General features: G+C 26.5%; 1 protein-coding gene across 2 annotated transcripts in view; it reads right to left on the bottom strand.

Annotated features, from left to right (window-relative positions):
* The window catches only part of LOC100573032, a 62556-nt gene extending 38559 nt beyond the window's left edge, over positions 1–23997 (bottom strand). The window contains exons 1-17 of one of the 2 annotated variants that reach the window (XM_029486037.1): positions 23675–23997; positions 22950–23306; positions 22528–22878; positions 22373–22450; positions 22212–22307; positions 22025–22150; positions 20212–20404; positions 16791–17154; positions 14344–14467; positions 13965–14238; positions 13213–13891; positions 12841–13149; positions 12658–12781; positions 12384–12595; positions 11985–12302; positions 10904–10985; positions 9861–10250 (exon numbers count right to left, since the gene is read on the bottom strand). In XM_029486037.1, coding sequence (XP_029341897.1) covers positions 9861–10250; positions 10904–10985; positions 11985–12302; positions 12384–12595; positions 12658–12781; positions 12841–13149; positions 13213–13891; positions 13965–14238; positions 14344–14467; positions 16791–17154; positions 20212–20404; positions 22025–22150; positions 22212–22307; positions 22373–22450; positions 22528–22878; positions 22950–23084 — 3855 coding nt within the window. In that variant the 5' untranslated portion in view covers positions 23085–23306; positions 23675–23997. The other variant, XM_016809565.2, reaches the window with a different exon arrangement.
* Between the last annotated feature and the right edge of the window lie 2034 nt (positions 23998–26031).

A 26031-nucleotide genomic window follows, 5' to 3' on the forward strand; every position in this document is an offset into this window, starting at 1 on the left:
GGGCACTCGGTTACATCGGTTGTCGTTGTCTGTAAATAGTGAATATGCCGAAACTTGAAATGCATATGACTATTAATTTTAATAATAAATTATGTTGGTCAGAAAATTTCCTAAATTTTTTTTTTTAGGCGTTAAAGTTATTTATATTATAAGTTTTGTTGTACATTTTAAATAAATAAAAATTCTTGCATATTTTTTTACATATTTTTATGATTTTGACTGCATATTTTTACATATTTTCATGATTTTGACTGCATATTTTTTGCATATTTTCATGATTTTTACAGCATATTATATGGCATATTTCGATACTTTTAAGTGCATAAAAATCCGCGCTTTACTTATGAGGAACGTTGTATTACATTTTCCAGGTTTTTGACAGACCGAAAAATTTTGTATTGACAATAGTTAAAAAAAAATATAAAACTTGAAATTGTTTTATACTAATAAATAGCTCAAAAAATTAGTAATATTTCAAAAATCTTATGATGCATAGAAATATATAACATAAACATTCAAAAGAAATTTCATCTTTATTCAGTTATATTTTTAGAGTTACACTAAAAAACAAAATCTGGGTTCGCGGAAAAATGTTTTTGTTAATTTTTTTTTCCCGACGAAAACGAATTGCCCCCCCCCCCCCTAAAGTACCAACTAGTCTCACTTGCTTGTTGATGAAAATTGAAACATTTTTACTGTTCCAAAAGTTGTTGACAGAAAAAAAACACATAGGTATTGGTAAAATTAATATATTAATCGCTCCGCTCAGAATCTAAAAAATAGAACTACGTGGTTTTGTGATTTAATTGTTGTAAATTTGTTTAAATATATAATAACTAATGAGGAATTTTTTATTAATTTACCAAGTTTATTTCCAGAGAAACAATATTTTTATCAACATAATTTTAAAAAAAATTTAAAAAAATCGAAATATAAAATTTTAATAAATATGCTTAGCCAAAATATTTTGAATAGGTGACATATTATCAATTACCTATGTCCTATACCATAGTTGAATAGTTCTATGTTTTAAACAGAAAAATAAACTATTTCAAGTTCACTGCATCTTATTTGTGAGTTATTAATTAAGGAAGTTGATTAAAATATGTATCCATCTTTAAAACTAGTTCAATTATTAAAACATATTTACATTATGTATAAATATCAAATAGATATTTCTAAATTGGTTAGTACTAAGTCTAAAAAATAATAAATTACATTTTGTGTTTAAAAAGATGGGTTTGTGAAGTTGTAGTCTTGGAAAATGTAAATCTAAAACGACGTAAATATAAGAATAACGTACCTAATGTTAATTAAATAAATAAATAAATGAATTATTATTATTACTATGTGAAACTTGTTAAAGTGGCCGTGCTTTTTAGTCACCAATAATTGTCGCTCTTTAAAAATGTTTTAACTATTATGTGTATTAATTTATTTTGTAGGTATACTTAGGTCTTAAGTATACGTAGTCAATTTGGACACTTGGTAGTATTATTTTATATCTACCTACGTAGTATATTATTCATTATTATAAAAAGTACCTACATTGAATATCTATTAACACTAAATATGTTTACATAATCATAATGTTACATAATTCCAATGTAATTTTCTATAATCTTATCGCGAGATGAATATGTTAACATTATATTTTAAATTGTTATAATTTCAGCGTGCCAAGATATTACCACATAATATAAATACTTCGATAATAATATGGATACATAATTTTACATGGTACCTACGGTTATTTAGTTAATCAAACCGTTTAATGGTTGTTGTCGGATATATTGATTACAAAAACTTCATTTTTAACCAATAATATTTATTTCATCAATTTGATTTAAATTTTGATTGTCCAAATTCGAAAATAGAATTTTGAAGCTTCGAAATTGTATTTAGTTTAAAAAATGTTATTCATGTTCAAGCTCATTCCCACTTTGTTATATGCCTATATGTAGGTAACCCAAAATGAAAAACTTAATTAATTTTCTCTTATAAAGCAATCAACATGTAAATTGAATGCAGTTACTTTTTAAAAATGTATAGCAAAGTTATCAATTATTAAATATTTAGATGTTATAATTGTTATATGTTAATTACTTATCGTATTTCAAGTGTTTTTCTTAAGGAATAATACATTTAATTGAATATGAAATATAATCGAAGAACTCCGTTATTTTAGTGCTTTATACCATTACTACATACTTAATAAAATGTTTTTACGTTTAATTTAATTTTTAATTTTTTATCAACATAATCGTACGATTTCCTATTCAGTTAAGTCATAATATAGTAGGTACCTAAGTACTTTGAATTATATTTTTTATGAACATCTTGAGTGTAGAACTTAATACTTATTTATAATCATCTAATCTAAATGGTAAAATTTATATTGATAGTTTTAAGGTTGGGTATGCGACGGTTTTTCAATTCTTTGTCAATGTTATAGTAATACTCATTTCGTTACACACCCATTTCATATATTATTATTTTTATAAATAAGTAAAAATAATTCAATCTTGCAACATTTTGGCATTAAAAGCATTTCTATAGGCTTAATTTGATTACTTATATAATTTTCGTTTAGATATTTTCGGGAACATTTTGGCTGCAAATTTCGAACATTAATTGATCAATTAATAAGTACTTTCATTTATAATATACAATAGTTTATTAAATTACATTTACTGTTAATTTTCCTTCATCTATATCTATAAAAAAACTTGTCCTGACTAAGGGCGGACCGGGAATACAAATTGGCTCCGGGGAAACAGAAAATTCGGCCCAGTTTTGGGCTCATAATAAAATATTTATAAGTTATCGACCCAAATTTATTCAAGCATTTAAATTTTCGACAGGCCCATGCGGGGATTGCTCTCCCGCCACCCTAGCCAGCCCTGACTAACTGACAGATTCATCATCGCCTATCTGGAACCGCCAAAACTATGAGTATGCACTTTGGTCAGTAGTTTCGTTTTATGATGTAAAGACTCAAGATAAGAAAAGATTTTCAAAAATTCACATTTTAAAGTGGTCTTCAAACAAGAATTTTGAGATTCACGGTGAAAATTGAAACTTTTTGTAAATGATTGCCATTGGTTGCAAATTATAATAGTAATAGTAGAAATTAGTATTATTTGTAAATGGTTGCCTATTGTTACTCGAGCAGATCAGGTATAATAACAATATGCATCAATTCGTTGCGATTAATAGTCTCGATTAAAGAAACTATATCTTAAAACCAAATGTACCTCTGACGAAAATCTCAGAGATTGTTTTTGGAGATATTATAAAAGTTAAGAGAGTAAGGAATTTAAAGCATGCTAAAAAATATACCAAGAGGTAAATCTAATGCGCGACTTGCAGTTGCAGCCCATATAGGTAGGTCGAATTATTTTACTAAGCTAAGTGCACTGACGCCGATTTTCCCGTGAACAATAAAACTGAGCTACACCTACATATTCACACACGGTTAAGACGGGTTATTCAATTGGTCAATTATAAAAACGACATAATCTAAGTATAAAAATATTAACACTCGTAGGCCAGCGTAAGACGTGTAACAGCTTTGAATTTACGAATTTTTAAAATAAAATTATCAAAGTATTCAAAATATTATAAACAAGTACCAAGGTTTTAGGTCAAAAATCGAATATCATAATACATGACTATCTAATTTATTGTACAGGAACTTTTTTCCAGTTAATTTTAGAATAAAAGATAAAATAAAATTTTTTTTTTTAATTAGCTTCGTTTAAATATTTAATTTCTCACGAATTTGAACTCGAAATGCCTATAAAAAAAACTGAGTAAATATATTTTTTAGATCTTTTGGTTACAATATTAGTTACTTATGAAAAATCCTGTGCTAAATTTTTAATCCTCAGCTATAAAAATTGATATCTTCTATTATAACAATATAAGAGGTACCTATACTCTATATTAAATTTTCAAGCTGTTTGATAAAGCGATATCAACATATCAATATTTATAGAAAAAACACTAAAACAAATTGAAAATTGAAAATATCTATAAATAGCTAATATTAAAAAAAGAAAATATTTTAAAACTATACCATGTGTATAGAAAAGATAACATAGCTAACACAAATATTTGATGAACATTTTATTAAAAAGGGATTCTTCAGTCTATAATATTATATCTTTAATATTTTTCAACTGCTATTATAGAAACTTATGGAGAACCTTCAGCTTTGTATTCAATATTAAAGCTTTTTGACCCGACAAAAATTTAACTAACATTTATAGAAAAAAAATGAATTAAAATGTCCATAAATAGTTCAAAACAAGTTAAGATATTTTGATAATTGAATCATGTATAGTAGAAATTATAAAATAAAGATTTTATGCAAATCTCAAGTATTTACGGATATTCGTTTTTGAATTACAATACAATAAGAAAATCGTTCAATGAGAAATCTTTAATTTACAAGTGAATATCCTGTCGATAAAATTTAAACACTTACAAAAATTAATTTGACTTTTTAGTAAACTTATTTTTTGTAATAAAACTTGTATTAAATTTTCAAATGTTATGCATAAAAAACTAAAAATTTTCTAACTCAAAATAATTCACAAATATTCGTGATTTTAACGAATTTTGTCAATATAACTTCAGACGCTCATAAAAATGTATTGTGATTGAAATAAGATTTTTTTAAATTACACTAATAACAACTTGCATACATTTTTTTTTAAATCTCGTAAAACTACGAAATTTAACATTGTTGAATCCATCAATTGCCAATGGTGGGGGTGGAGGTTGGGATCTCATGGAACTCTTGCCGTAAATACACCACCGGTCCTAAGTATACAGTATAGTGGTATACACACGCAGGATGTTGAGTGTTCTACACTTTATTTTTATCATTAGGTATATAAAAACATGAAAATACCTTATAGTGGTTACTAATAACTTTTACAAGTGTCATTTTATATTGTATATAAATCGTCTATGGGTTTTTTTTGTGTTTAACCCTCGATTGAAGATGATATTGATATATCTTAACAACACGGAAGCTGTTAACAATTGTACATTATGAAATAGGTGTTCATAACATGCATAAATTAAAAGATAAAAAAAAGCATACATGAGGCCCTATTTAATATTCTTACCTTTAATTTTTATTATGGGTAATTGCGCTAAAATATTGATAATAATATATTAAAATAGATTGTTCTGAACATAATATTTGCTATTTTGAAAAGTATAGTAATATGTACACAGCCATATTATAAGATAGATTGAATGGATATACGTGTTGTCAATACATTGTAATTTGTAGTAGGTATGCATTTAACCGCCGAAGAGGTCATTAACGAGAGAATAAGAATAAGAAAATTAGAAATTAATTAATAACTATGACTAAACTAAATTTTTTTATAAAACGTATATACCTATACAATAAGTATTAATATAATCACCCACCCGTATAAATAGGTACTAATACAAATAATGTACATATTATGATATATTTTGATGAACGTATTTTCGTATTATTTCGTCAGTGTAATATTAAAGTTTTAATTTTTTTTTACGTATTATCTGTAAGTACGTGATAAATATTTTAACATACGCGTTGACAATGACGAAGTTTATACACAGCAAACAAGCAGTTATCCAATAACGCACCTCACTAGGAGGGTCGAAAACCCGGTATTGTTATCGATGAATAAATATTTGTTTATTTGTTTAGTTATAAAGATAAGAACGCGATGATGACAAAAAAATAAGGTGGATTAATGAAATAATACAACACGTCTTCCTTCCTCGTTCGTACTTTACTACTATTACAAAGCTTATTTTAATCTATTTCAAAATTGCTATTAATATCAGACAAAATATATATATTATATTATACTTCCATTTACCCATAGTAACTGTTATTATCGATTTATGTTAATTCCTATTTAGTGATAACTGATTAGTAGTTAGTACCTTTGCCTGTATTTTTTTACATTATCCTGTATACTAACGCATTTATATAGGTGTGACTTAGGCATTACATTTAATAACTTAATCAACAAACATATTATAAAACCTATGTGCAGACAGGTGGTTTTACAATCCTCAAAACAATATAATATAATATTCTATTTTCTTATATTATATCCACACTTCTATACGAGTTATAACTATATTTTTTATATTATCTATGACTCAATACATATTATCTATGTCTAAATATCTTAGACACACAAAGAATATTTACAAAACACTTATAATGTTTTATTGTAGTATACGTAAATCTATTGATAATGTTATAACTAAATAGGCCATGATAAGTAATTACATTTATTTTCCGATACTACTGTATAATACATTCACAACTATGTTAATTTTTTTAAAGAGTATATTTCGAACAGTCAATAGTCAAAATGTAATTTATAACAATTGTTCACAAGTCAATCATTTGTTTATAATCCCATTTGCATTCAATTCCTTCATAGATTTTGTAATTGCAATTGATTGTAAATCAATTAATGAACATTAATCTATTTAAACAGTGCTTTTATCAATGTACTTGCGACTTGCTTGTGAGATACCCAGAGGTAGACTAGGCCAATGTACTACTGTGAAATTGCACAGTGGGCCAATGTCATACCGTAAGGGCGGGATACTTTACTCCAGGGGTTAAACATTGCTCCAAAAAAAAATATTGATTGATATCAATCGTAGCACATTATGAGTTTGAGATAAGAGATTGTAGTTTTTTTTTTATATTGTTCTTATTAAAATTACAAATTTTATCAAACATTTCGAACATCAATCTATTAGTTCGCCTCCAAGATGTACGCCACGAAAATAGTTGTTTTCAAAAACACAAAAACTCATGACGAACAAGTTGTCCAAAATCTAGGGGATTAAAATTTAATTTAAAATGTATTAAAAAAAGACTTTTAATCAACTAAAAAAAAAAAAAAATTATATTATTATGTATAGGCTCAAATTAGTTAAAATACAAGCACAACATTGCACCAATATTTATTATATGCATTAAAGTAAGGTAATTTTAATCATTGTGCAATGTAACCTGCAATATATTTTACTTTGCTCCAAATTTTTGGGAATAAGTAAGTCACCTAGTATGACATTCAGATTTTGTTGAATTGTTCTTACCTCTCAACATCTATAAATATAAAACAACGAGAACAGGTAATTTTTATCTTTGTTATTGAAGCTATAGTATGGGTTTAAACTAAAAAAGAAATATATTTGGAGCAAAGTATCCCGCACTTACGGTATTATCTTCCCAGGGCTGGTACAAAATAATCCATCTAGTATAATATTTTATTATTTTTGATGATTATTTCAGAACATCTATTTAGAATAACTTGGTAGATCGTAGTGTACCAACATGATCCACTCTACTCAACTAAACTTCAAGTACTTATAACTAGAGCAAGTGAAATTTAATGCAAAATGCATCGTTTTTTCGGAAATCTCTGGCAACACTTTTCAAGTACAAAATTCTTTTCATACATCAGGGAATTGAAAACATACATTTTTATTTGTCAATTTTCGACCATTTTACTATAATTTTGTTAATTTTTAGTGTATATTTATTAGTTATTCATTTTAAGATTAAATTTAATTGGTACTTCAAACATTTTGTAAAATATTAGTTTTGCCTAAAAAGTAAAAATTCCCATTTATCCTGATTCTTTTTTTTGTTTATTCCGATTTCCGACTTATGAAAACTTCTGGGAATTTTCTATTTTAACCATCGATCTATCACATTTATACTCTAGATTTTACTTATGATTTATGATTTAAAGCACAATATAAATAACAAAGTATTAGTAGTAACTAAAAGTCAAAAATTAAGATTATAATAGTATAGTGCCAATTTTTTTTCATAATAGTGGGTTGACTGGGTTCTAGTCCGCTCCTGGAGATACTTAATAATCAACATATTATGTGAATACTTCAAATTACAATAACTGTTATCAATTAATAAAAAGGTGGGCATGTGTGTAAATACCTCTCTACCGTACAGTAGGTGTCTATAAGGGTCTCTGTAATGGATATATTAAATTTAAATTAATATAAAATCATTGATTACAAGAAACAATGCTGATTGAAGACTGACTATCATCCTATATTACTAAGAATATTTTATAGTAATATAACTGTATAAATTATTTAAGTGGACATTATTAGTCATTCAGTATGTTGAATTAATTGTTGCCAAGAAAATGTCATTGTCTGTTTACAATATACAATATAATAATATACTTTAAAAATTTCAATTACCTACGACTTATATTTTTAAGTTACAACAAAATAACTAAAATTGTCATTCTTTGTTTAAACAAATTTGAACATAAAATATCTATAAAAAAACTGTGTTTATATATTTTATAGATTTTTTTGGTTACAATATGAACTATTATTAGAAACCTCTTTTAAATTTTCAATCTAAGGATTATTAGTTATTTATAGTGAAGGCTATACAATTTGAAAATGTTATACATTTTTAACAACAAAATAATTCGGAAATTTTCGAGATTTTGATGAATTTGTCAAAATGTTCACTTTGAATGCTTATAAAAAAGCATATTCAACATTTTCCAACTGCTATTACAACAATTTATAAAGAGCCTTGTAGGGTCAGGTGAGATAAGTGGCTAATTGTGTCATATAAAATACAAAAATATGATTCAACTAAAAGTCTCACTGTAATATATATGTAAAATTTCTTTTAAATACAGAAAAATTATGATTTACACTCTACCATAAAATATACAATTTATGTTATCACATAATAAAAATATGGTCTGTTATCATAATGTATACTTTTTTTTTTATTAACATTACATTTCTTTTTAGATGTTTTCATAAACTAGATCTTCAAAACATAGAAAGTATTCTTATTATATTTGTACTTTACAATGAGACATTAAAAATTACTCTTTTTTGTAATTTTCTGATATAATTGATCAATATTATTCACTTGCCCCATTACTCACTTTTGTGTTTAAAATCAATATGGGGAAGCGCATAATGTGTTTCACTTGCACAGCATAGAAAATAATTTGATTTTTTTTTTATCTAAATCATGTAGTAATGGTAAAAATTAACCTAGTAATTGAAATATGAATGTTGGATACTAGTTAGTTGACTATTTTTCACTTGCCCTATCCATTGGCTCAAGTGCATAATTCAGTTTATTTTTTTGTTTTTAAGTAATGATAGTAGATCAGTTTTAAGAACATATTCTTGATTTTTTATATAATATATATCCTATTATCATCTACTTCTAATGCCATAAATACTAAAATATAAATGTAGTAATCAGTTAAAGCTAAAATTGTAAATTTGGTATTTCACTTACCCCACCTGACCTTATTTAATTTTTACTTTTTGAACCAATGAAAACATTTTATTAACATTTATAGAAAAAAAACTAACAAATGTTTTTATTCAAATGCCTATAAATAGTTCAAAAAAAGTCAAAATATTTCGAAAATGTTATCATGTATAGTAAATGCTAAAATGCTTTATGTGTTCCCTCTTTAATGTGCATAGAATGATTAGTTATACAGTCGAGTTGCAATTACTAAAACCTAAATATCTCAAAAGCCTTAATAACTCAAATATTTTACATACCCCTTGAAGTGTTTTTAAGTTATATTTTAGGTATATAAATTGAAAAATACTGATAAATTGTACTATAACGCAATAAAATACAGTTAAATTAATATTTATCCCTTCTTGAGATTCAAGTTAATGAGACTTTAGCATAAATTATTTACAAATAGTAGTCCATCCATTCATCTTAAAATAAATAAATATATGTAAAATTAAATAAACAATTGTTGTTTACTCACCGCATCTGCTAATTGTTCATACATCAATCCAGACATATAATTATAATTTTGTGTTTTATTAACCACCACTGTTCCATGTTGTGGCTCAATCCAACATTCTGTTATTAATTGATATTCGTCTTCTGTTCTATGTTTTAAACAACAATCATTGTTATCACCGGCAAAGGAAACTATATGTTTTCCTTGTTTTTGACGTTTTTCAAACTTTTGCTGCTCATCAATTGACAATATTGATGATCTTTCATCGTCATTGTTTTCCATGTTTAATTGATCAAAAACACTATTATATTCATAAGTTTTTTGTTGCTCTTTTTGTAGTTTGTTAGGCGGAAATAAAACATACTGGATGACACAATGACTTGTGGGCGTACTAGGACAGTGGGGTGATCCCTAGAATATAATATAATTCATTTATTTCTTAAAGAATAACTAGCTTATTTTTAAATATTTAACTAATTAATTATTTTTATAAATCTTTTAGTTATAATATAAAATATAAAGAGATATTAAATATTATTTATAAATTATTAATCTTCAATTATAAATCTTTTAACTTAATAATTATGTATATTTTAATTTTAATATTCCCGTAAAATTAATATTTTATTATTTTATATGGAAGTAAATTATTAGATTTTAAAACATAAAAATTGTTTTCTGGTAAAATTAAAGTAAATATAATTTTGTGATAGCTTAGATATGATATGATATATTTATTTTTTTATTCATACCAATAAAAATTACTATTTGATACTATAGGTGTAACAATGAATATAGCGGTATCAAGTACTAAGTAAATAAGCAATTATTTATATTTCATATACAAATTATGAACTTTCTAGATATATAATAAATATTAACCAACAAAAACTTGTAGCAAAAAAATAATTTGACTATAAATTAAATTATCATCTAAATGCATTATAAAATGTTTGTACTTAATACTATTCTGTACGCAATTAAACCTTAAACTTTACATTTTTTTTTTTGTTATTTTAATCTATAGTGATTAGTTACAAAAATATGATGTATGGTATACTAACTTCTATCATGTCTACTTCTAAAACCATGTTTATAATACCAGCAGATGAGTGTGCAAATTTGAAACCTTCTCTCAATCGTATTCTAAAAAATTAAATAAATAGATCAAAAATATATAGATAACCTAATATTAAATTTAATATAAAATTGTATTTTTTAAATACATGCATTAGTTATTAGCACTATAAATAAAATAGTATAGCTGACATCAAGGTAAAATAAAACATTAAGTACTGTTTAACTAAAGGGTATGTATATTAACAAACAGAATTGTCAACATTTGAATAGATCATATTTTTGAAATAAACCTTCTTTTTTCATTTATAAGGAATGTTTTGACTGTACAATATTTTATACATCTGAAAACACTAATCAGGTAGACTTAATGTTTCAAAAGTAGCTTAAAGTAGTTAAATACCTGACATGTAAAATATTAAACATACACATCTTTAAAGAAATCTTTGTGCTGTTTTAACATACCTGAACTACAAATTATTGTTTGGTTTCATACTAATAATAATAAAATAAATAAATTCTGCATTAAATAAGTGATGAGTTAGGTTATTAAAACCAATTTATTCTAAAAACAATAAATCATAAAATAATATAATGTTCATTTTTTAGCATTTATAAATTGATAACTTAAGTAATTACATGAGATGATATTATATAAAATAAGATGAATATTCCCATGTTCAAGCTATATAATTGCCATATACTAAAGAATCACTGAAAATATATCAATCATCTTATAAAGCACACTTTGATCAATTTCATGACAGCCACGCAAGCAAATGATTTTGACCTTCAACAATGAAGTTATTTTTGGATATTTTAATGGAAGTGCAGAAGAATTTTCTAATATTTTTATTTTAAAAATAATTTATAAATGATAGAAATTTAAACTTTACGAGTACACCTTCAAGTTTCGTGTTTTCAAAGTAAAAATACAATTTTTATACCTCATTTAATCACTAAAAAATGTAATGCAATGAGTGATTTAATTTGTATGAAAATATATGTAGAGACAATATGTTTTGCAATTATAACAAGTAAATCTTAATAATTATATCTATATTATACCTTGTCAATACTGATAGAGTACGTGCTAATTGCAATTGTAGTTGTAATTTTTGACACACACTATTACTACATTGACTATAACGACTACATTCACTACTCCATATCCACCGTTTATGATACAAATAACGCGAAAGAGTAGTCGTTGTTGATACAGCTTTTGATTCTCCTTCAGTTGATGACTCATGAACAGTATTAAGAGGAGGTCCAATATTTAATTTAGATCTCGGCTTTTGTATATTTATTGTTGTTATAGCAGAAGAGGGTTGTGAGCCATCAGGGAATATGACAGTGGTGAATTCTGAAGGAATCCGCTCATATCTTGAATTATAATAAAATTAAAAAATATATACCGATTATAAATATTACAATTAATTACAATATTCCTATTAAACCCTTTACCTAATTAAAATCTTCTCAAGTGGTTTATCCATTAAATACACATATCTTTGATGTCTTGAAGGTTTATTTGGTGTTAACAATTCTTTATTAATAATTGTTTTTTTCCTATTTTCTTGATCTTCAGTCCCTTGATTGTTATCTTCAAAAGAAGACGGTTTCACTGCAGTAGTTGAATCCAATAGTTCAATATTATTTTTCAAATCATCAATAATCTATAAGTAAAAGTAAATGTAATAAACTGTTTTAATAATAATAATCAATTAATTATTTAAACCTTATGGTGGACTGAAGCTGGTACACAACTTTGAAACGCTAAATGCAGTACAACACAACAGCAAGATGGTGGTCTAGGTGAAACTCGTGCAATACAAAATGATACATCATCAGTATATGTTTCACTATTCACAAAAACAAAAGTTCAATATAAAAATATATTAAAATCTGTATACAATTTTACCTTTGGTCTAAACATTTTACATAAGAGTGTTCATCAATTAAAACAAATGTGCACCATTGCTTGAGCAAAGCGAAAAGTGAAACAGATGATTTAGTGCAAGTCAGGGTTTGATAACTATCATTATCTGTATTTTCCTTACGATACCATTGTGGCAATGGTCGATCATGTCTCAGCAATAATACACCACCACCAATTCTATAAGTGGAAAACCATTTTGGCCACTGAGTATCAGGGTCTAAGGTACAAACAGGTTTCCAAAAATCGGCAAATCGTTGATGTTGTTGATCAGTGTAACTTTGTTGTTGATCACTAAAATACATTATATATTTTATAAATTTACACAAACATAAAAAAAAGCAATTAAATACTTACTCTGTTTTAAATTGACTCTGCTTTAAGCTAAATGACGTGTTTGAATTTGTTGCCGAATAATAGAATAATGGTACACCATTATGTAAAGGACTTTTGTTTGGAACTTCAGAAGCCAAAAAACTAAGCGGGTTTGCTTCTGTTTTCTCAGTACTAAACACTGTGTCTGTTTTAGAGTTGTTACTATTTAAATTACTAGAATCGTCCAATTGTAAAATGTCAGTTGTTTCTAGTACTTGAAGATTTTGTATAACTTGTAATAATGGTTCTATTTCTACTGTTTGATGACTATCTTGTTTTTGTAGTTGCTGATCTTGAATAATTTCATTCTGTTCTAAAGGTTGATTACAGTTGTCAGAATTAATTAAATGACCTGTACTAGGAGAATATGCTTCCAAATGTTTAACTAGTAGATCAGTTTGTGCTATAGAACGCATAGTTAACCAAAATCGAGCAATCAAAGCCTGTCTATACTTAGAAGTAACTCTCTTTTCAATACTACTGTACGATCTATCTGGCAGCAAGTTCAAATTTCTTGTTATTGTAGTTGTAGCAGTAGCAACAGAAATTGATGATGATCGGCAGGATGACAATTGAAATTGGCATTGTCTAGGTACTTTTGACAATAACTGAGATTTTTTAGTTCTAGTACATGTTATGTCATGTAGAAACTCATATGGACCTACAATTAACAATATAAATGAATCAGTATAAATAATTAGGTAAGAGTAATGAACTGTAGTATATTGTTTTACCTTTGACCGAAACAGTATAATAAATATTTAAACTGTCTAGTTGTATTGATGCTGGTGGTTGTGTTGTTGGTGTAGATGGTTCTACTGATTCTGGTTTTTCTTCAATAATAACTGGTTCAATTTTTTTTTTTAATGATGGTGGCCATTTCACAGTAATATCATACTCAATATAAATATGATTAGTCCAAGGCAAAATTAATTTTAATTGTAGTTTACTAGAATTATTCATGTAAGGAACAACAGTTGAACTTCCTGCATCTTTGTATTGTATATCCTACAATTATTTATTTATTAATAATAATATGAATAAAAAAATTATAGTTATAAACAAGAAAATATTATTCAACTAAAAATAGGAAAATTCAAGTCATGTAAAAACCTCAATAATAAATCCTTCACGCAAACGGCAACACACTATATTATCAAGATTTGCTTGGATATGATCACTAAATTGTTTTTTAGAGACCAATTGTGTTTGTCTGTTACCATAAAAATTTGAATTCCTAAAACAAATCATAATTTTTCAACTAAAATTAATTATTTATTAGTTCTTTAAACTGTTAGAAATGGGTATAACAGACATGGCGAAACCCGCAATTTTAAAATTTAGATAGTTTGCGTAGCAATACTTTTTTTGTAATACAGTTGGGAAAATAATTGAGACAATAATTAATAACATTTAATAACATTTGAAAATACCTACTTATTTTAACTATAATAATAAAACTGAATTAGTTATGTATTGATTGCATATTTTCTTATTTAAATTCTGAGTAGAGCAATTTTACATTATTGTGTTATGTTTTGTGTGTCTGTCATGTTATAGAGCTAAAATAAATGCTTAAATCCACTTTGAGGGTGGTATCTTGTATAAAATCACACCTAGACATCTAGTAGTACTCTGGGGTTAAATGAGAAAAATTGGAAAAAAACTAACAAAAAACAGCGGGAAACTGGAATTTAGTTATGTTTGTTTTATTTTGTTGTTGTAATTCATGAACGAATAACCACAGAGACTAGATATTATTTAACAATATATTTTATAGTGGTATTTCAGTGTTGGGCATAATCGATTAATTAACGATTAAATTACGAAATCGATTACGATTAATTTATTAAATTACATTAGTTATTAATCGTGTAATCATTTTTGAAAGTAATCTGTAATGGCGATTACATTTGGAATCTTTAATCGTTATCACTGATTTTATTCAGTCTTTAAATAGTATGAATTTCCAATCTTTCAATTTAAGTTCTAGAACCAGGCATTTATCATATATATATATATTCCATTAATTGAGTATTTGCGTTATCTTATCTGACACATGTTAGAAGGTATTTTTTTTTATAAAACGTCCTATTTTCTCAATTTCAGCACTTCAGCAGTAGAGTTCGGCAAACGCACAATAAAATATTATGAGTATTTAGTTGGAATACATATATTATCATTATTTTTATTAACATCATTGAATTATTACAATGATTGTTACTAAATAATATATACTTATTATTATACCTAATTAAATTAAACTTATTATTTGAATTATATTGTTATCATCATCATATTATTTATTTACATTTACAATAATTTTGTTATGAAAAAATATTTTGTTTCTAAAATGCTTAGTTTTTTATAATTGTTAATTTTGTTATCATGTGTCAAATGTATTACTGTAAAATTAATTGTATACTTAATTTTTATTCTTAAATTAGATATAAAATATAATAATCACAGAAAAAATAATAAAGATTAATCATGATTACAAATTAATACATTTTGTAATCGTAATCAATACTATGATTAAATTATTACTTTAATCATTTAAAATTATTTTTAATTGCGATTAACGATTACATTAATTTTTATAGCGATTAACGATTATAAAATGTAACCGTAATCATTAATCATTAATCAGATTACAATTTGCCCAACACTGTGGTATTTTCTAGACTTGATATAATTACCTAATTATTAAAATAGTTTGGCTCAAATTTGGCAAAAAATAAATTTCTGATTTTATTTTGGATATTAATTTTTTATAAGTGTTTGAAAATCAAATATTAATGTAATTGGATATTTATACCAAAAATAAAGATTTTTTTTGATTAGAAGAATTAATGATTATAGTAAGTTTGTTGTTATTCAAAAAATATTAACTTTAATACTTGAAATATACTATTGATCAAATAATTATTTTCCATACTTAATTAATTTTTAATGTATTTATGCCAGTTTTAAGCTAAGTAAGATATTTGAAGTTTTATAATTTATTTAGTTATATTTTTCTTGATAAATGTTGATCACAATTTCTTTTGGTAAAAATGCTTGAAAATGAAATAAAAAGATGCTTATAAGTTGATATGACAATTAAAAAATATTATATTATATTATATGCTACTACTTTTAACTTATATATATTGGCTCATAAGCAAAACTCTCGGTTAAGCTAATATTTAAAAAATATAAATTAATTTTAAGTTTATAACAAACGAGGAGAATATGTGCGTTATTAAATTATCATATTAATATATTATGCTTATGAAACATCAAAGCTGATCTTGTAAAATAAATTGGATTCCATTACTTAATACTATGTCCAAGTATCAAAGAATCAAATGACAATGTCACTCATCTCAACAACATGACAGAATATTTTTACCATTTTTAAATTATTATTATTTACTTCAAAGCAATTTTTACAATATCCATTTTTTATGTGAAAAAAATGCTTTTAATTTATTGGTAGGTTTCGGCCTTTTTTAAAAATATGGATCAGTCATATATTAGGTATAAATTAATTGTGCAAATAAAATATCAATAAATACCTCACTGTCCATTCACCGGGGCGAACACGTGGAGGTGTGCAACTAAGATTTGTTGTATTGTTTGAAGACTCATTACCATCTCCTCTTTTAAACGACCACATGATGAATTTATCATGATAATAATTAACAACTAAATTAAGTGTTGTTTTTGGAAACGAGTTTAGATAAGTACCAGATGTGGCTGTTGCTATAAGCTGCATCAACTCAGAGTAAGGCACATTCCCGTGGCCTGAATGTGGGTGAAATTGACTAGATACATGCAAAAATGAGCATGCCACACTTATACATCTTAATTGATTTAAAACGGAATCAAGCACTTGTATGTCAGCCAAAGTAATCATCCCATCAGTAATAACAATTAAATCTAAAAAAAACAAATATTGTTACACTACATACATTAAAATAAAAAATAAAATACATGAATAATATGATATATATATATATATATGATTGTAATATTAATATACATACAGTACATCATAATATACTTATTTATTCGATCATTTCTAAATAAATATAATATTATAATATAAATGTTATCAACAACTTAAATACTATTTTAAGACAGAATCTACTAAGAAAACTAGATGATTTAGAGTAGTATTACTAGTTGAAAATGTGGTTAAAAAGGTATCACAATACTATGTATAATGGGTACTAGGGTGTTCCTTAAATTTCAATTTCAAAATATTATTGGTCTAACCCCCTAAATCGGTGTGTATACATATAAAAATGAACTGCAAGACATTTTAGGTCAATCAAATAAAGTTAACCCGTGCCGACTTTAAGTTGAAGTTTTAGCTTAATACATTTTTAAATAATTCTAGACTTTTTTGGTATTTCCCTAAATATTTCGTAAACCATTATGAAAATCGTATTTTTTCAAGTAAATTAAATTTCCAACATATTTTATAATTTAACATTTTTTGATAATTCTATTTATTTTCAAGATGCATTAGCTTTGATCTTAAAATTCACAATTCCTCCACAAATATATTATTTACATTTTATTATTTTACTACTGAGTGCTCTCCCTTATCTGTCAGTCTCGCTATGTAAATATCTTATATCAAAATTACTTATTGTACAGAAATGTTGTGTAGATTGTAATTAAAAATATTTTTAATAATAATAATAAAAAAAGTTACAATATTGGGTAAAATCAATAAAACAAATAATATAAATTAAAAAATATAGGCACCGTAATTTTAATTATACATTATGTTGTTGTTGAAGTGTACTTTTTTTACAATTGGGGAAAGTTTTTCGATTTATTAAGTAGTCTATATTACAATTTAAAGCTTCTGAAGTAGCCTGAAGAACATAATATACAGAATCTCGAATACTTAATTGACATCTATCTAACGCTCTGGCCAGTTTTGATGTTATAAAATTTATTTTTCCCCGGCATTTCTTTTTTTTAGTTGGTGGTTCTATTAACTGTAAAGAATTAATGCTGGTCTCAAATTCCGATATATCGCTACTCTCTAGACTATCAGTTTCTAAATTTTGCTCAAATGAATTATCGAGCAATGTTGAAGTTGAAGCACAATTTTAAATATACATTTCTTTTCTTTTCGTTTCATTCGCTTTTATTGCTCCTTTGAGACAACCAGGACGTCCAGGTAAACGCTGGTTTATTAGAAACTTTTTATCAACTTTAGTTTTAATTAATTTCATCGCATCAGAATGAGCATTATCAAATAACAAATCTAATTTTTTTTTTAATCATTTTCTCTTAACCGATAAAATTCACCAACTTTTTGAACATTTTCTGGAAATTACGCCATTCGTCATACAAGTTAATTAATTTAGTTATGCAATGATTAATAACTCGAATAGGAATCCGGGCTTTTCCCCAAAAAATGTAACACTCTCGTACAGCTAAAGCCGCACTTTCCCTAGTAGTAAGTTTAACGGTTCTCATATTGTAGAAAAATACAGAAAGTACTTGCCCATTGGTTGAAAGTTTTAAGCCCTGAATTTGTGTTATTTGAGATCAGATTAAAAATATTTGAAAATCACTTCTCAGTTTTATTGACATTTTTACTATTTAAATTATTATAAATTGCTAACGACAAACAAAATAATAACCTTTACACATAAGACGTTGACACAACTGAAATAAAAGAGTATTACAAACAAAATAATACTTATAATAAATTATAAAGCAAGACTAGTCCTACGGTAAACCTGCAGTAAAATAATAAAATGTAAATAATATATTTGTGGTGAAATTGTGAATTTTAAGATTAAAGCTTATGCATCTTGTAAATAAATAGATTTATCAAAAAATGTTGAATTATAAAATATATTGGAAATTTAATTTACTTGAAAAAACATATTATGAAAAAATACGATTTTCATAACGGTTTAAGTAATATTTACGGAAATACCAAAAATGTCTAGAATTATTTAAAAATGTATTAAGCTCAAACTTCAACTTCAAGTCGGCCCGGGTTAACTTTATTTGATTGACCTAAAATTTCTTGCAGTTCATTTTTATATGTATTCACACCGATTTAGGGGATGAGACTAAAAATATATCATTATTTTTTTTTCCCTGTATGGCTAAGGAACACCCTAATGGGTACATATAAACATAATTAAATTCAGTGGCGGCTCATCAGGGGAAATTTTTAAACTGTCTCCTATTAAAAAAAATACTAGCTAATAATAATTGATTAAAAATACAAATATATAGAAGTATTTTTATCTGAATTGAAAAGTATATTATTTTCTTCGTCCATTTATATTGAAGGCCACAAAATCTAAAACCTATAAGTAGTTTGAACAATGGTCGCCCATTCAGTGAAACTACCACCAGACAGTTTTAATTGTAACAAGTAATGTGAACGTAGGTTGGCAGAGGGGCAGAAAAAAATAAGCCTCGTACTACAGATGAAATTAAAACTGAGCTTATGACATTATACACCGAGCCGTCGTCATTACATCACTGTAAGCCATCTTCAGTATCCCTAGACAATTTACTCACGAGCCGCTACTGATTAAGTTCAATACTAAATCTGTTATAGACATGAATATAAACAATAAGTAAAATAAGGCAGTCAAAATAAAAATAAATAGTTTATAAACATTTTTAAGAAAACTACTGGACATTTGGAAATAATATTACAAATTTACATTACTATCTGTGTCAACTTTCTAATTAACAAATGTGAATTTGGAGCTAAAAGTGTAATCCAAAAATATAAACACATTTTTTTATAACTTTAAATATATTATGAGTTATAATTTTAAAATTACATGAAAAAATTTAGTTGAAACTACAAAACCAAATTTTACATAAATATTAAATTACAGAATAATTTCTCAAAATGTTGTTACTAACATTTGTTTATATTATTAAATTATAACATAACATATAAAAAGAAAAATATATTTTAAAAAAATGGCTTACTTGATATGCTTGTTTGGGGTAATAATCTAACAGCTAGCATTCCATATCTTAAAGTGTTTATAAAACCTGAATCAGGATTGTTATTAAATGTAGGTCTTAAATTTGAATCACTATTATTTAAATTATGATGATGATTTGTAATTGAATCATCACTTTCTGGAGTATCATTCGTTTGATTGTCATCACTAAAATGCTATAAACAAAAATAATTTATTGATTATAAATTATGATAATTATCAGCTTAGCATTTTAGTTTCTAAGCGTTGCGAATTAATGTATTGTATTTACAAAGTAAAAATGCTCCAATTTTTTAAATTAGCATCTTGTTTGATAAAAAAAATGAATCTATTGGTAATTTTGAGAGATTAAATTGAAAATTTCTAGTAGTTTTAGAAATCATTTGAAAAGACAAAAAAAAGTGCAAAACAGTAATTTTTAAGAAAAATAAGTTTTTGAAAAATTGATTTTATTTGTTGGCCGAATCTCAAAACCAATAACCAAACACTTGAAATTTTCACCAAATATTTATATATAAGCATTTTAAATAAATGATAATATTAAAAGCTTTAAAATTTAATGCAAAGTTCCTCATAAGTTTCTTTGATAAGTTTAAAAATATTAAAGATACATAGGCATTTATATTTATATGCATTTAAAGTTAAAATTTTAACAAATTTGTCAAAATCTAAAGTGTTCAAATTATTTTAAAGTTAGTAATTTAAAAAGTTTTTATTTTTATAGCTTACATAAGAAATATTAATAGAAGATTCACACAAATTTTTCTACTTTTAAAAAAAAAGTTTACTTGAACAAAACATTAATTTTGTAAGAGTATCCAACAATAAATGAATTCTCATAATTTGATTTTTGATATTTTGTTTATTTTAATATATTTTGTATTTCCAAAACAAATAATAGTAAACGCTTTAAATTTTTACCAAATATTTGTCTTAGCATTTTCTATGCATGATAAACTATTTTGACTCTTTATGGGCTTTTTAAAGATATGAGAATTTTTTTAAATTTTTTAAATTATTTTTGTATTTTAACATTTACTAGTGTCAAGATTTATCAATGATTTTGGACATTCTGCAACTGTGGACATTTATAGTAACATAATTTACCTACATAATAATGTATATTTATTATATAATACCCAACAGGTACAATATATTTTTTTTTCTTATATCTATTAGAATATTTTTTTTGTTTTTGGGAAATTTAAAAAATGTACACATTTATCATCATCAAATTTGGGTTTTAAGTGCGTCAGCATACTATCAGTTTTCTGTCTCTAAATCACTCGCAACATAAACAAAATTCATTCAAGTTTTTATGGTGTTTGAGTAATCTTAAAAGTAAAATAACTTTAAATAAAAATTATATGAGACTAGGTATATATTAGTTTTTAATGTTTGAGTTTGACAGGTCATTTTTTCAACATATTGTCTCAAAAACATAACACATCTCTTTAAATTTAAGTTGACAAAAAATTTGAATTAATAAACTAAATATTAATATAAGTAGGTATTCACAAATAAATTATATAACTGATCAAACCCTTAAAAATATTATCATCTATATCTTTTGTAATTGGTGATTTTACTCTTAAGATTATTCCATAAACCATAAAAACGATCGTACGTAAACATGTTGTTTTTAAAGAAAAAAGATTATTAAAGAAAAAAAAGGGTGCTGACATCTTTTTAAACATAATAAAGACATATAATATAATATGAAAAGATACACTTTTTTTAAGATATTTGAGATGTTTAAAATTAATTAAACATGGAAAAAAGTATATTTATTTTACCTTAGGTTTTCGAGTAGTTTTTTTTGTCATTGCTAATGAATTTTCAAGATGATTCATTTCTGTTGTAATAGTTCTAATGAACTCTTGAAAGTTACGATTATTGATTAGCCATCCTTGAACCAATACCTAATTAAAAAGCATTAATACATATTACTATTGTATTTTTATTCAATGAAATATTTCAAACCTGTTGAGCTGGTGATGTGTAGAATGGTGTATGCACTATAACTGTGACATACACTTGTGGTTCAAAAACTATTTTATCAGATCCAGGTACAATAAACTATCAGGAAAAATTAAATAATAAATAAAAAAAAAAGCAATAGCAAAAAAATGTATAGTTCATACAGGCCTGATAAACCCCTTGATACTTCTACGCAGTGCTACAGTCATCTCATCAAGCATAACATGACATCTCTGAATGTCCTAGACAAAAATAAAAACCATAATATATAACAACAGATGTAATACTTATAAACTGTAAGTATTGTAAGTATTCTTACCACTGAACAGTTTGATGGACTCATATCTAAACAATATACCATATTATATACAGCTGTCAAAAAATAAACACGAGTAAATGCATCCATAACAAAAATAGAATTTGCAAAGCCATCTTTATCCAAATTTTCTTCTCTAGGTATAAATGACATGATTTTACACTGCTCAGGTGATTCAACATCCAAATCGTCGTCTACCATCTGTATGGTACCCAAACGTTTCAAATACCACATGACACGCATGTCTGCACTCATCGATCTACCCTTGTCAATCAGCACATATACGCATGAGGCAAGGGCATAGGACCCCACGGGTAGTGGTGCAGCATAAGTAAACGTCTCAGGTCCATCATCCTGTTGCACACAATTATACATAAATAAAATACATGTAATCATCAATAGGTTAGAAGCACAGAAGGATTTACCTGTGTCTGGGAGTTGTTGAGAACTACAGAGAGCATAGAACTGGAATCAGAATCCGTTGACGATGTCATTATACTACTGCAATTACTGTTATTATCGCTATCGTCAGACGACTCCATTGCGTATGTAGTTGGCATATAATTATTCCGTCATGTATGCTAAACGATAATACCAGCACGACCAGTGGTATCGCACTCTACGAAATGTCGATGAAAACTGGTCATTTCGTTTGTATAATATATAATTATAACATGGGTAAACATAGGTATTTAACTATTTGTATTTACTTGCCTACACAGTTTGCGTATAATAAATAATAATGGTATCTGTTACTCGGCCAGTCGTCCGGCTACGGCTACCTAACGAAAAGAGTATTATTATTGACGTATTTCGTCAGCAGCCATCAGAAATCGCAAAAGCAGAGTAATAATAATTGTTATTAACGTCGTGAATCGTGATTATGAACGGTTTTCCGCATAACAATAATTCCGTTTGATACGATAATGATAAGGCAATGCCCGCGACGCACGTGCCCGTAATTATTATTATTACTATTATTACTATTATTATTATTATTATTATTATTATTGAAAACCACAGCATAGCGGTGACGCAATAGCCAATGCTACAACACAACAACTGGTGGGTGGTGGTGTTGATAATAAACGAAATAACGCGAAATCGAAACAGCGAAGCTGTAATAGATATATCAGTGTATATTACTTACAGAGTATACAATTAATATTCTGCGAAAGACAGTCGCAACGACCGCGACCACGGCAGTAGTCACAATAATAAACTAAGTGGTTTACAGCTACACATGACCGATAGCAAATACCTACTCGAATGATTCGTGGATTGTGCGGTACAGCCACCGTCGACCAACAACATAATATTATTTGATCGTCTAAACTCTAAATTATAATAATAAGCTGTGTGTAATAACGTATAATTATATTACCTACTCGATCGGTCGACCATAACACTTCGACGCCGTCGTCTGCGGTCTGCGTTCAATTGTCTATTAATTGTCTGTTAGTTTTTTTCTCACAGTCCGTGAGAAAAATATAAATTGAGAAATATAAATGAGAAAAATATAAATTAATTAATACCTATTGGCTAGTGATTAGTGAAGTAGGTATTTAGGTACCTATAACAATAAATTGTCAATAATAATAATAATAATAAATAATAATAACGTACATCGTAATTCGAAGGTACTCGGTGGAAGTCGAAAGGTAGTACTCCGAAATATTAATTTCCCGGGCGAAAACTTGAGAGAGGAAGTGACATAAAACGATTCAGCCCTCCCCGCAATAATCGTTTCAAAGCCCTATTGCAATTATATGCTATATTTTGTGCAATCTAGTTTTTTATACGTGTTTCAGTATTTTATGAGAAAATAGCTGCGTCATTTAATTTTTGATTAATTTATATAATTATATTATATTTTTGAGGTTTGAGTGACTGATGATATTATGTTTGAGTTCTTATATAGGAGGGAGCCAGGTGTCAAAGAATTCCACAATATAATATTAGCTTCAAGTTACTAAAACGTACTGTATGCTAGGATCAATAAAATACCAATAATAGTCCTTTGCATTTCCTGAACACATTTACTTATATACCTACCTAACGCGCATCAAGCTTTATTTTCGTGAAAATGTATATAACTCTGACCGGCAATTGGACACAGGATGGTAATTAAAATTTCAATTGTAGTGTAATCTCAGGCGTAGTAATTTTTTCGGAAAAACAACTAACACAATTTATTCGAATATAGATACCATTATATTCCGTCATTAGCGTTATCGATAAGTAATTATACATCAAGAAATACAAACAGAATATTAAAACTCAAAACTAAAAAAATGAATCGGGTTTATACAAACCACATTTCAACAATATAAAAACATTGAAATACATCAAATCAATATCTACAGATACTCTCTAGAACTCGGATTACGGATGTACGACGATAATAATAATATGTAGAATATACGTCATGGCTTGCTATTTTAAAATAAATCAATACATTTTAGTATTTTACACTAAATTATATAAATATACATTTTATATTTACATTTTTTACACAGGCATGTACCTATATACCTAAATACATTATTATAAATACGGTAATTAAATTGTTTAAACAAATAAATAACAATTATAATGTTTTACAAACCTTAGGTACTTTAGTAAAGTTAAAAAAAAAAAAAATTTCGGAAAATAATAAAAATCACCTTATCTGGGACGCTATACTAAATGATCCTCAAAAATAAAAAGAATACCGCTTACGAAACCTAATTTAAAAATATCGATAATATTCCCAAAATAATTTTAAAACATTTTAAAAACATTTTGATAATAATATTATATACTTGATAGTCACACTCATAGTCTTACTTCTTACGAAATGCAGTCGTTTACGCAACAACCGAATTAACATAAATGTTGACCCGGTACTGGTCCGGGGAGGCAGGCAGGTGGCAGGTCAAGCGCCTCAGTGAGCACGACACGACGTCGGCGCCTCGTTTGGCCGGACTTGCGTATTTAAAATATTGTAAACACCCGTATAATGGCCACCTGTTGTATATACAATTATTGGTCAGAGGCGGTCTGGGAATCAGGACCGCCGCGCGCTGATAAATGATATAATATTATAATAATGGGTCATCTCTCGTCAATTAACTATATGCATTTTATGTTTTTATTCAACAATATTTAATAATATGTAACAAGAGTATATCTATTAATAAATGAAATACCTATAGGTTATTGCAATATTACTTACTGATACTAACATTATAGACTATATTATAATACATATATGTTGGTACCTACCTACTAAATAAACGCATCGCGCGTCGTCGTCGTACAAAATATTTTACTCAGCATCACTGCAGCAGGTAGATACTAGGTACAACCCATTTTAACAGGTTTATATGTGAATAATATCTTAAAAAATAACACATGATATATATATAACTACCTATATATGATGTGTATACCGTCGTGAGTTTAAGAGGATGTCAGCGCACTATTTGTTTTCCCTCTCTGGCCCACGTGCAACATAACCAGAGA

Source organism: Acyrthosiphon pisum, chromosome X, assembly GCF_005508785.2.
Source record: "Acyrthosiphon pisum isolate AL4f chromosome X, pea_aphid_22Mar2018_4r6ur, whole genome shotgun sequence".
In the NCBI taxonomy this organism is placed as follows: Eukaryota; Metazoa; Arthropoda; class Insecta; order Hemiptera; family Aphididae; genus Acyrthosiphon; species Acyrthosiphon pisum.